Source organism: Haemorhous mexicanus, chromosome 6 (genome assembly GCF_027477595.1).
Source record: "Haemorhous mexicanus isolate bHaeMex1 chromosome 6, bHaeMex1.pri, whole genome shotgun sequence".
NCBI lineage: Eukaryota > Metazoa > Chordata > Aves > Passeriformes > Fringillidae > Haemorhous > Haemorhous mexicanus.
The window spans coordinates 49,415,993-49,429,684 of record NC_082346.1 but is presented as its reverse complement, the minus strand read 5'-3'; the positions used below and the strand labels follow the sequence as shown (position 1 = coordinate 49,429,684).

General features: G+C 36.8%; 1 protein-coding gene across 15 annotated transcripts in view; it reads right to left on the bottom strand.

Annotated features, from left to right (window-relative positions):
* DGLUCY (D-glutamate cyclase) overlaps positions 1-13,692 on the bottom strand; it is a 64,851-nt gene that overhangs the window by 17,323 nt on the left and 33,836 nt on the right. For all 15 annotated transcript variants that reach the window (XR_009487005.1, XR_009487008.1, XR_009487007.1 and 12 more), the window contains 5 exons: positions 12,674-12,934; positions 12,128-12,227; positions 10,356-10,504; positions 5,371-5,490; positions 4,442-4,593 (listed from right to left, as the gene is read on the bottom strand). Coding sequence is in view for 10 of the 15 variants with exons in the window: in XM_059850153.1 (XP_059706136.1) it covers positions 4,442-4,593; positions 5,371-5,490; positions 10,356-10,504; positions 12,128-12,227; positions 12,674-12,934 (782 nt within the window). In the remaining 5 variants the exon portion in view is untranslated. The remainder of the gene's footprint in view (positions 1-4,441; positions 4,594-5,370; positions 5,491-10,355; positions 10,505-12,127; positions 12,228-12,673; positions 12,935-13,692) is intronic.

The window sequence follows — 13,692 nt, the reverse complement described above, 5'->3', positions numbered from 1 at the left end:
CTGCACACTCACTTTCCTTTCCTGTGGCTTCTCTGATCTCTCTGTGCCTTTGGCACTCTCTAACCTTTTCATTTTTGATTTGATGAGAATTCTGGTTGTTTAGGGAAGGAGTGGGGAGAAAACAACCTCGGAAATTGTGCTTCCTTGGCATGCTCTGAACTAGCATATGCTTTGTTTACAACTACAGTTATTTTCTTGCTTAACTAATATAAGCAGATAACAAAGTGTGCTCCGAGTTAGGCTGTAAAAGTACACAGAGGGAAAAGAAATCCTTTTTTTGTGAGCTATGGGCCAGTTAGCATTGTGAGATGAAAAGATGGGATAAAATGAGCTCTGGAAAAAACACAGGGAACAGTGAAATGTGAAGATCTTGTTTCAAGCGAATGTATGTCTGGCATAAACTGCTCTGCTTTTCATTTGCCATGAAATGTACACAGTAAAACTTTCTAATTTTTAGCATTTACTATAGTGAGAATTTATTCCTTAAAGTCTGTTAATAAAAGTCTAAGAAAACGAAAAACCTGCTCACTTTTTAGCTTTCTCTATGCCAACCCTGTGATAGGTTATATAAGACCTTGAAACACTCACATATCTATCTATCTATCTATCTATCTATCTATCTATCTATCTATCTATCTATCATCTATCTATCATCTATCTATCCATCTTTTCCTCTCTTTTCCTTTTCCTTCCTCTTTTCCTCTCTTTTGTAATTAGGAATGCCCTTTCTGAGCTTTGTCTACTGTGCCAATTCCATTTCCATGCAAATTGCTACTGCAACAATCCTACCAGTGTCCTTGACAAAGAGCTCCCTAGGTTTTAACACTTGGAATTTGACATGACCACACAATAACCTAGCAGAAGTTCTTTATCTCCCGCACACACATGAATGATGAAAAAAAAGGTAACATTAAAATATCTAATTTTCTCTTATCAAATGTTAGCATTTTTTCTAGGAACACATCTAAACCACAAAGAGTACAGCAGCTGTGGATCTGAATAGAGACACAATATGGTTGTATTTTACCTAAAGGTAAAATGGCCAAAATATAATAATTTCTGAATGAAGCAAATTGATCCCTGTGTGATGAATTCAGTTTAATTTTGTAACCTGCTCTCTGAATGCACTTTCTAAAGATCTGTCTTTTATTTCCTGATAAATCATCCTAATTCTTAGCTGCAACAAAATTAAACAAGGCTCTGGTTTTCTACTAAAGGAAAAATATGAATAGTTACATGGTGTCAGCAGTGCCACAGCTATTTAGGGAAATTATCTGGATACATTAGTAGCATAAAATTTGCTACTTTATAATTAATAAAATTATAATTGCACATCAGTTTCTATCATATGAATGATCATATACATAAATGCAAATATATGCAACTGATCTTTCTGCACAACAGAGGTTTCTCTTAGCACTGAGTGTATCTAAATGCAAAAGGGCAAAGGAGAGCTCTCCTGTCACAAAAGAGACACCTAAATCGGATACACAAAATGTAATCTCTAATATGAACAGTTTGTGCTGTTAGACTCTCTGATCTGCTTGTAAGAGGTAAAAAAGTTTGCTTGCTTAATACTACATAACTATGCTGATAACTATAGCCTCCAATAAAATGCTACAGCTTCCATTTTTAATAAGCAAATACAGAGTATAGCCTGCTTCCTCAGCTGTACAGTGCTGCAATTTGACCACAGCTTTCTCTTTAGTAAATAATTATGTTGGGAGTGGGGTAACTGGAAAAAATAATCATATTAATAGAAAAGTATCTCGTTACTTTGTGCTTTACTCAAGGGGGAAAACTTCCTTAGACAAAGCTAATAAAGCACACTAAAAATATGTCACACCTTTATATATTTATAATATAATTCATATTCTTATAGTTCATAATTTAAAAAATATTATACATATAGTTCATAATTTTAAAAATATTATACATATAGTTCATAATTTAAAAAATATGATACAGCTAATATGTTGCCATTAATAAAGAGTTCAGTAAAAGAACAAAAGCTTGAGATATTAACCTGTTTGTGAGATGCAATGAAATGCAAAGTTGACTGTAGGATGTTTAGCATTAGCTACATTTGGATATGTATGAATGAATTAATTTCATGACAGTCACTTTGGTGTAAAAGCACCATGAACATCTGAAAAACCAAGCCAATACCATAATCAAATTATTGGGTAAGCAAAGCTAAAGGTAAGCAAAGATTGTTTAGGTCCAGTTGTTTCCTGCTCCTGCAGTTCTCAGCACAGAACAAATGCTTTGCAGCATCTCTTGCTAAATTGTGTGGAAAGGCTCATCCATGAACTCAGAGCAATCTTAGTTTGCTGTTCAGTGGGAAGGGAGAGCTCTGCAGTGCTGGGGTTTGGCAGTGCAATCCTGACACTGGAACACCAGCCTGAAGGGAAATAATGTTGGTGTTTCAGGGGAAGTCTTCACTTAGTAATTATGACCCACAGCATTCATGGAAGTGCCATTTTTTGAAGAAAAATAAAACACATTATAAGAAAGCTGTCTGGTGCTAAGGGACTCCTTCCAATGTCCTCTTTCCAGTTACAATCACAAATAGAAACACTGAGATGGATCTGCGTGGCGCTGCTCTTTATCTCACTAGGGTAATTATTACAGCATTAAACGAAGCTGAATTTTGCAGGAAGTAGCCATATAAACATAAATGGTCTGATTTTTTAATACTAATGGAATATGTGAATACTAATGTATTCAATCTTCTGCACTGTTCATTGTTGTGTGATTTATAATTAAAGATATCATATTTTCTTGTCAGACATTTTGTCATTTTCTCCCCTCCACAAAACTGTTTCCATTAATTTTATCTCAACAGATTTTAGTATTGCACTTTCAGTAGCCCATTATTGGATCATTAATATTGCCAGCTGTATAGCTTAGTAAAACAAAAACAAGGTTTTCCTGTACACAATATAACATTTAATTACAGTATCTCATTACCAGGAATTTTGATCACAGTATTTTAGGATGCATTAATTTAAAGGTCAAAAACCAGTAGGTGCAACTGGAAAAAAACATTGAAAACTGAAAAATAATTAATCTGTTTTATAAAAAAGACTGTGCTGCTGCTTTGTTAAGCTATATGGCTATGCCAAGTGTTGGGATCAGTTTCACTTTTATGATTTTTAGATGAAAAACAAAGATAGCAAGAAAAAAAATAAATTAGTGGGATCTACTCTAAAATACTTAAAAGGATTTCATGCAGAATGTCCCATCATCTCAGGAGAAAAACTTCTTTGTTGCGGGCAGCAGCTATGGTAGATGGATTGCATTTTGCTTAGCATTCTTGGACATCACACACTTAATGGGTTTGTCCAAACCTCTGCTAATAAAGCCGAATCTTGAAGCTCCTAATTTATTGCAAAGTTGTGGAACAAATCTTATTTAATCATTGGAGGTGTGTGTGTGTATAGACAGATTTTTTTTTTTAACCACTGTCAAGTTAAAAATAGAGGCACGTGCTTCACAGGATGAGCACAGATCAGTCATTTCTCACCCCTCTCAGTTTTTTTACTTTTTCTCAGTCTGAAACCTTTGCATTCCCAGAATATCACACTGTACAAAACTGCATTAGTCAAAACACATTTAAAAATATTTATGTACAAGTTTTTTTCCAACTCTAATTTAGAAACATTCAAAACTAATTGTAGAAAGGTTGCAGCAAACTAGAAAAGGGGGAAGATCAGAAGTAAGGTACAAAGATCAGAAGTATGGAGTGGCTACTGCATAAGAAATGTGACTTTTGATTTTGGAAGCAGACATCTAAAGGACACTACAACAGAGGGTTATAAAATCATGAATGATACTAAGGAAGCAAACAGGGAATTTTTAGCACTGTATCTCAATCCAAGGATTTCTTGCATTGCCCATAAAATTGTAGCACTGTCTTCTGCTTGAAGCCGCAAGACACGAACACATCCATATTGAAGGATTTTTGTGGAGGGATAGAATGTAAGAAAATATAGTGCAGAAGGCAGTCTCACACCTGAGGAGTTGCAGCTGTACTAATCACCAAAGATTAGGAACAGGCCTGCCCTTTATAGGCCACAGCTGTGTCCAATAAGAAGAGTGCTACAAAAGAGTGGGTTAGCTGGTTAAGGAGAGAGATGGTGTTTGGTGGCTGTGCTGTGAAGAAGGAGTCAGTGCTGTGAGGGGCTGCCCATGAGAAATCACTGAGAAGGTATGAGTGCTTTGAAATATGCTTACAACAGATTTTTATTTGCAATCTGTCTCCTTTGTGGAAAACAGTCTAAGCACAGTGTGGCTGCTCCTTTACAAGGAATCCTGAGAAGTGCCCAAAGATCTTGTGAAGGTGAGGTACTGAACTGGCCCAGGCGGGATCCAGCAGCTGCTGGCCACCTCCATCTCCCTGTGACAGTGAGTGGCAGTCCCTGCCCACAGGAGGTACCTTGGGGACGGAGGGCAGCGCGGGCAGCCAGGGCCTCTGGCTCGGTGTGCGCGGGCAGCCGAGGGCTCGGCGCAGGTAACGCTCGTGGGTCTCGCAGCAGCGCAGCACGTGCAGGGCACAGGCCATGGCATAGCCACCCCAGTTAGAGACCCCTGCAAAGAGTGACACTGTGAAACCAAACTGCACAGATTGGCTGCTGAGTGTCCAGGTTGTGCCAGAGACACCTGGGTTAGAACAGAGAAACTGGAGCCCAAGGAAAATTCAGACCATCCAGTTCAGAAGCTGGTTTGTGCTGAACATCTTTTTCTCACTGTGAATTTTATTTCATGCTGGTGTAAAACAGCGTTTTAACTATAACATTCAACATTTATTGAACATCAAGAACATTAAGAACATACTACTACATTTGTCCTTGAGTGTTTATAAAAAAAAATCTTATCTCTTTGTAAAGGGGCAATATGACTGATTTATGTCTGATAGGGGCACATTCTAAACAGAAGTTTATAAATTATACTGAACATTTGTATATGCACAGATATTGAGTAACCTGGTCTAGTGAAAGGTTTCCTGCCCATGGGAGGGGGAGTAGGAACTGGATGATCTTCAAGGTCCCTTCCAACCCAAACCATTCTAGGATTCTATGGTTCTATGATTTTATAAAATGTGTGATTTTTCAAAAATACGCAGGATTTTCCCAACTATTTCCAATTAAGTGCACTTTGTTCATAGAATATTCTCAATTTTCAGTCAGTTCTTCTGAAGCAACATATGCTTAACTCTCCAGAAAATATCCATAATACAGAGATAGATCAGTTTCCTGAGGATGACTTGGAAAGGGCCAATAAAAATTACTTGGAAAGACAAATGTTTCCTTGTCAAGACTATTCTCAGACATCAGCTACTCTCCCATCCCACCAAAAATCCCTTACCAGCTACAACAGTAAAATCAGCTTCAACATCACAAGCTATAACATCTCCATTTTTTATGTGCTTCTTTACAGCATCTTTTACTTTGCCCATTCCTAATTCATTTCCTCCATCTCCAACACCTTTATAAAAGGGAAAAAGACAAAATTAGTATGAACACAGCATATAACTGACAATCCATTTAGAAAACATCCAGTTTCTTCCCCACAGTTGCTGTGATAAACCATCTCATATGGAGCTATGAACTATCCTTTTTCATACACAGCACCTAAAAACAGAAGACTGTGAATGAAATAGCTGAAAGAATCATCAATTACATCCCTCTAAATTTATCATGCAATGTACACTCTACATTGCATGCTTGCGAAAGAAATCAAAGTTAGCAAGTGGTTGTGAACTGCAGACAGAATCGAGACAGTGAACTTTATTTATGGAAGGCCTTACATGAGTGGTCTATATAATGTGTTATCACAAGTACATCAGCACAAATAAAGAAAGAAGATAGAAAATTAAACCCAAATCAACCTGAGAAATCAGCCAATTCTATGATAAAGCAAGCATAGAAAGCTTTGGCTTGTTACAAGCTTTAATTAAAAAACCAGAATAGATATAACACTTATTGCAGAAAGACAAGTAAGAACATACATAAGGATTTGGGCAGAAGCAGGCCTGACTGCACTGCCCATCTGTTTGATACAGATCACTAACATGCTGCAGTACACAGAGCCCAGCCCCATGTACTATTACTATTTTTGTTTTCCACAGTCACTTACCAAAAAAATAGCTAGTCTTTATTTATTTTAATTTTCTAATATACTGATGTGGGACCTTGATTTTTGTTGCACAAATAGAAATACTGTGTATTTGTCTTAGTGCTTTTAGTGAAATCAGTGGGATCTATGCAATTTCAGGAAAATTCTAGGCAACCCAATATTTAGTATATATCAGATGTTATTTAGATACCTGGAGATGAGGGTAACATATAAACTAGCAGTTTACATAAAAGCTGGATAGGTCCTCAAGTCTCTTACCAATATATTAAAAAACATATTACAATTATTTATTATTTATACTTATTCATAATTTATTATTAATATTTAGTGGGAAATTAAAATTTCTCTTTCATCTGTTAGTCTGAATGGCATCTTTTTGGATTTGAAGATTTTACAGAAAAATCCCTGACCATGTCTGTGAAACAGAACAGTGAAGAGCTCCAAGTCCTCACTGCGATGTATCAGATTTGAATTTGAAATGTGGCTGTGCTCTAATGCATAGTATGTGTTACAGCAGAGAAATTACAATATTTATAATTTACACTTCAAGGCCTGAAAACTGGTAAATTTAACACTTTTAGTAACTGCATAAATACCTCGTGTGTCTGTAGCAAATTTCTTCTCTAAGCGAAATGGAAAGTTGTTTCTCAGCAGCAATTTTTATTTGATTCCTTAAGTCTATCCAGTCAAGTAGGGTGTAACTGAGTGACACACAGCTTACATAAAAGGATTTGCCATGGAACAGCTACTCTTTTTTGTCTGCTTTAATAATCTGCTCACATTTATTTCACCATTGGGAGTTACTGGTGTTTTCAAAAATCTCTTTATTGGCAGTACTTTTCAAACAGGTATTGATATAATCCTGGTGCTTATATCCTCATATATAAATATGGAAGTTCTACTGCTTTGTAAGAATCACACAATGTTCTGATTTTTCTTATACTCAAAATTAAAATGTTTGCTCTTAACATTCTTTAAAAGGGCTGAGATGAATTCTTGTCCCAGGAAAATAACCAACAGTTTCTTTAACTGAAATATATCCATTGCTCAGGGCTTGTTCTATCTGCCCTCCCTTGCTTTTCCTGTCTTTGTGGGGGTCCTGTCACCAGGATGGCTGCACAATGAGTAGATCTATTGCTGTGGATGGATCCCATTTGTGTGACACTGGGAGGAAAAGAACATCCCACTGAAAAGTCTCCTTTCCCATCTGTTTTCTTCTTCCTCCACACATTGCCAGAGAACTGTGCTTTACTGTGGATCTCCAGAGTGAAATTCACCTGTGCAAATGCAGCCATCCATCCATGAGCCAGTCAGCTATGCTGCTTTTAAAGTCAGCAGAAAGAAACACTCCCTTCACACATTCAGTTCATCTCACCCCAAGGCAGACATCTCAAATATAGATGTCTGAAAATAGGCAAGATGAATCCTCCTCTAAAGGCCCAATTTCTTTCCAAAGAAAAAACAGTTCTGCTGGATCGTCCATGCAAGTTCCCACTGACTACATTGTTCTCTGAAACTACATTCATGAAATATGCAGGAGACATCAGTCTTCTGGGCTAAAAATCTTTTGTATGAAAGGAAAATGGGTGACCCCATTTTTTCATGCAGTACTTTGGAAAGCTTTTAATTAGCTCCTATATAAATAGCATGTAGCTATGTCAATTGTATGACAGCTGAAAAAAATAATATGTGGTTCCAGTAACATTTCTTAATCTTTTATTTCACACTTATGTGGAAAATGAGTCCCTTTCAAACTCAGCTTTTCATGTCTTCTTACTCTGTGAATTCCTCAAGGCTGCTCCTCACTCCCTGAGTTTTTAGGATGTCAGTACCCAACTGCAGGCATTGCTCATGCTTTGTCTGTGGTCAAACTACCAGATCAGATTTTTAAAAAAAAAACCACAAATCTTGTTTTAAACGCAACACTTGACAGCAATTAATCAGCATGTAACAAATGTTCTAACATTTCCCCTCTCCACCTACTGACACAGTGCTTCTTGCCACAGAGCACACTATATAAAGAATTTCTGTAGGTTGAAAACTTGATCTTTCTGGTATTCTAGCCTATAAGGTTATTCAAGTACACCACCCTAATTCTGTACAATATTTGCATTTATTCTGGAACTAGTCAAATGCTTCCAAATTCCTACTGACCATAAACAAAGATGAAGACAGCCCCACCAGAAAATAATTTATCCTCATCAGTAGCAACACGTTGCTATCAGTAATGGGAGAAAAAACACAAAGGCCACAGTGGCTAAGTCAAACTATACTTGGCAGTAACACATTGAAAAACTCAACATCCAACCCAAGAAATTGCTACCCAATTAAAATAACAGACACAAAAATTAATGTGATAAGCAAAACAAGAAATGTTAACTGGATAACAGACAATGTAAGAAACAACTATGTCGCTTTCTTACAGACACTCAGTTAGTTCTCCAGAGCAGAATGTCCCCTTACCCAAATGCCATGGGAGAACAGAGCAGATCCCTTCTTTGTCATTTAAAGCCTCTGACTTGTTAAACTATTTTCTATGCAGAAATCTCTTTAGATAAAGTTCACAGCACTGAGACACAGTGAATCTGAATAACTGCTTTTCTTCTTTTTCACAAGCCTGTGGTTTTTTTTATTAATGACATTTCATAGTATATTTGAATATTTAGAGAATGTTTGAAACAAACTACATTCTGCTGAGTAGATTCAAATTCTCAGCTGGCAGAACATTCCAAACTCCAGCAAATGAATAATATACTTTGAGCTGCTGTGGGAGATATTTGAAGAGATGAGAGCATTTTTACTAAAGGAATCAGGTTGTGATGTTATGTAAGTAGCTGGAGAGATCAAATTCTTCTATCAACAACCTAAAATCAGGGACAGGAGTTGAAACTAACAGCAGCAGATGAAGCTCTGAGGCATTTTACTAGACATCTTTACAAAACAGAGCTTTTCCTATATAATACTTATTCAGTCAATCTTTGTCCTCTGTTGAGACTGCCAAGACAGTGCCATCTAGAGTGCTTCCTTTTGAATGTTGGAAGGTACATCTCATGAATAGGAAAAAAACCCAAATTAAACCTAAATACAAAGTCTTGCAAATTTTACAATAATAACATATCAGTGAAGTCCTCTGATACACAGCTTTTGAATGATACCAATAGAGTGAAATCAGACTATGCATTATCTCTGCAGAAGCTCTCTAAATTCTGTGGAAACATTTGAAAAACAACAAAACTGAGAAGCCAAAGTTCCCATGCTTTTGGTAATACTTAGGAGTGAGTCCACAGCACTGTAAGAAGAAAAAAAGCAGATGTGTTCTGAAGTGACAGAAGTCAGCCTGGCATGGGTACTTATTTCTAATTTGACTTCAATATTTACAGAGATTATATATATCCCAAACTCTCATTTGGGCCATACATGGTAGCAGGAAGCATTTGACTGTACAAGGATATTGTACAATGGTCTAATGGCATACTTTTTCCAAACCAGATATAAATAAGTTTCCAAGAAAAAAAAGTTTGTTGCCTAAAGAGAGGAGCAGAATGTTGACAAAAGCATTTTCATTCAAAGTACTAGCAAAGGCCAATGTTATTTTGGTGGGAAGGACAAGGCATTCCTTTCAAGATTCTTACTGTACACATGGATTCTGTTGGAGAAGGCACTATTTTAATAGATGCAAATATGTAATCCCTGCTTAAAGGAATGTACTGCTAAAGACAATACAAAAAAAGATTCCATCCAGACTGCTGTTTTAGCTTAGGTGTAACAATCATAAAACCAACACTTTAAAAAAAGAATGTTACCATCCAACAACCATTTATGTTCTATGTTGCCTTCAACACGAAAAATACAGAATAAAGTCACTATGAAAAACTGCACTTAGAATGTAAGTACATAGACTTATGTATAGGTCATACATCTGGGCTTGCTTTTTTTTTCTTTTTCATCCTTAAATAAGGATGAAAAAGAAAAAAGTAAATAACTTAAATAAATAACTTTGAAATAAAATCCTTTTTTTTTTTTGCCTGTGAGAATCCTTTAATAGAAACCTGTAATTTTTCTCCAGCAACGATGTCTTCAAATCCAATCCCAACAAACAGCTGTAGCCTGAAAGCAGCCACTCACCACCTGCCTCCTCCTCCCCTTCACTATCAGTAAGAGCTCCTGCTCTGTGCTTCTCTTGCTTCTGAGAACATACACAAACTCACACTTACCTGTTGTTGTGATTCCTGGAATGGTTTGTGCAGCTAAAAATAGTTCATCTATGGGATCCACCAGATGTTTAATGTTAACTTTCCTGGCATTGTAATAATTGCCATCAGCAGCCATCCCAGCACGCTCTATTGCTACCAGGTGATCAAATCTGGTTAGATGTGAGTGAAAAAACAGAGGGAAGAAGTCAAAGCTGTGATTTTCACATGAAAAATACTTCTGTTGGCTGCTTGTGCTTGGATCTACTTTTTGACCACTTGGGATTCAAGGTAAAGCTTGGACACCTGTTTTATTATTTCTGAATGTAGTTGTCTATGGGTTTTTTTTTTTCCCAAAGGTTAGTTCAGGGTTTTTTTAATAGCTTTAGTGCAGCTCCCCCAAACCACATTTGCTACCAAGAAATTGAGAAGTTCCTGCAATCCTCCTAGCCAGTAATTCCTTGGGTCAGCCATCTGGCCTGGCTCTGCTTCACATTAAAGCAGACAGTGTCTTGTAAAATATTAGTCTTTGTAAGTGCATTCACAGAAAGAAAAAAGTGGAAAATTAATGATCTTCTAAATCCTTGTTAGTGCAAATATATTCTCTGCCTAAAGTACATTGCTTGGCAAATATTCATCTGTTTCTAGTAAGGCAATGTTTGGGTCTTTAGATTTGGAGGATTTATTTTAAAGTCCATGGCTGTTATGGTGGTTATGAAAGTAGACAGATGTACTGCAGCTGTCCTACATTTTAAGTAGAACTATACTACTCAGTTCTGCCACTGCATGTTAGAATTAAGTTATTTTTCTTCTGTTTCTCTGATTTTACTGTTAAGAGGTTACTAATTCTGCTGAATTACTTAATGTTCTTGTGGGTGGGTATCTACAGTGATTCCAGAGACCTTTAGCAGGTTAGTTGTCTACTTTTAAAAAATACTTACTTCAGCCTTTTGGGACTAAGGGACCAATTTAAATATAATATGCCTGTACTTGAATTAAGCATAGCTATAAAAGACATTTTTAAAACAACACATAAAAAATGAAGACAGTATCATGCACACTATTACAGTACCCACTAACCTGTGGAAAGAAATGGGAATCCAATAAGTTAATGAAGCAAATACCAGGGTGAAAGACCTTTTCATTAAAGAATGCAAACTGAGGGCAACTATATTAAAATACTTTACAAGGAAAGATCAATAAAAATGAGCAATGGATGCCTACTTCAAGGAAATATAGGTTGCATGCTAAGTAATGAAATGAGCATACAGCTACTTAGCAAATTCTCCAGTGCATTTACCCTAATCACACCATTACAAACACATAACATTTTATTAAGTCAGATCACATTCCCTAGCTGTCAGATTAGAGCTAAAGCTCTAGAAAATGCACACTTTCCACAGCACTTTTCTTAGCTCTTTCACTGACTTTGATATAATAATTTTCTTCTCACTGATTTAAAAATTGGTAAAATAATATATAGTGTGTGTATATATATTTATACAATAACAGCTGAAAACATGTTTGAAATTTTTTGAGGGAAAAGAACTATTGATATATGAAGATTTTTTTTTCTTTTTTTTAATCCAGAAGTGCATAATTGCAGAGTAATGTGGAATTCTGTACTCTGTGTATGCTCCAATAACAGTGTTTGGCTTCAAAGTTTGTTCTGTGCATTCAAAGTCTTAAGGATTTACTTGCAGCCATTGTGCTTTTTTAGACCATGGTCCTTATTTTGATTATATTATTTTGCACAGTAGAGGTGTGACCCATTCTCAAAAAGTGAATCCACATACCTAGGTCTTCCAGGATTCCCATTCTCACACAAAAACGTTAAAGCTGAATTGGCACTTTCCCTTTGATAACTCAATAGAGGGATGGGCTTCTTCAGGATTCCTACAGGAAAGCAAAATGAAATTCAGATTCTGCTTTTTTTTTTAATGTATCTTTGAGTAACTTAAAAAAAAAAAGCAAAATTGCTAGAACAATAAGAATTCAATGTCTTTACACAGTTCATGATGAGCTCCCTACATCCTTACTTTAATTTAAACTTGTTTAGATGTAACTGCTGTTAAATGGGACCTTGAAGTAGAAAACAGGTCTACAACAATAAGAACAGACATTCACAATTTATCATATCCAGAATCAGTACTCAGCTATGTACACATTAACTTGATGCTGTAACAAAATGTCATCGTAGCAATGATGAGCAGAGCTTAGAGTATGAATTCTGATTCATTCTCTGGGGCAAAAAATGTCCTGGACTAAGTGGCAGATTAAAACTGAAGCAAACTGTGGCTGAAATTAGCAAGATAAACACCTGAAAAACCCATGTCTCTTACCTAGTCGAACAGCTTCTTCAATAATCTTTTTATTCAGATCCATGGCTCTCTGATCTGTCACTATGGCAACCTGTTTCTCCAAGGCCTGCAGCATGGCAGCGATGGCAAGGGCCCCCGGGGGGCCGTCGTTCTCCTCGGGCGGCTGGTGGCCGAAGTGGGTGGGGAATCCCGTGGTTATCAGCACGGAGCCCGCGTGGGACAGGGCCAGGCAGGCGCCCAGCAGCTCTCCCTGCCGCTGCAGGTGCCTTATTCCCCGCTCTCCTAGACAAGGGGTTTGAAAGACAGCAATACACTTCAATGTACTGTACTCCTTTGGAACTTCCCTCGAGGTGAAAGTACATACTTTAGTGACATAAAATGGGTTTTTAAAAAAAAAGAGAGAAAAATCTCTGGTCAAGGCAGGAATTGGGGTAATTTCCTCAGGAAACCTAAGAAGATCTAGGATATGAGTAATGAAAATAATGGGCTGTGCTTCCAGGTTAAGAATGTCAGCTTTTGAAAATTATTATACCTAGCATTTCTATGTATAAGTGTAAATAGCTTTTTTCTGAGAGCTTATTGCATATTGTTTCCTTTCCTTAGGCCCTCTGTTTTCCTTTGATGGTCCTGCTAGACCATGTTTAGCTACTGAAGCTAGATTGCAACTCAAGCATCCCAGACCTTACAGAAGTTCTGATGCAGACTTGATGTATAAACTGATCCTTTGTCTCTATTTAACTCCATCCCCTTTGGGAAGATCTAATTCCCAAATAAATTTCACTTAATGAAATTATTAACCTCAAAAGTAACATTTCAGAGACATTGTAAGTTTCCTGGGGACTTCACAAACTCAGTTAATACAGTGGTATCCAGGTGACTACTAGAAGTTCTTGTAACACTTTATGTAGCAGAGAACCACATTATCAGACCTTGAGAAATAGGTGAATACTAACCGGAGTCTCTTCTCATGGGTCAGTCCCTAAATAGGCAACACTATTATCTGTGTATGGCTTTCATTGTTCAAACACTTTATATACCGT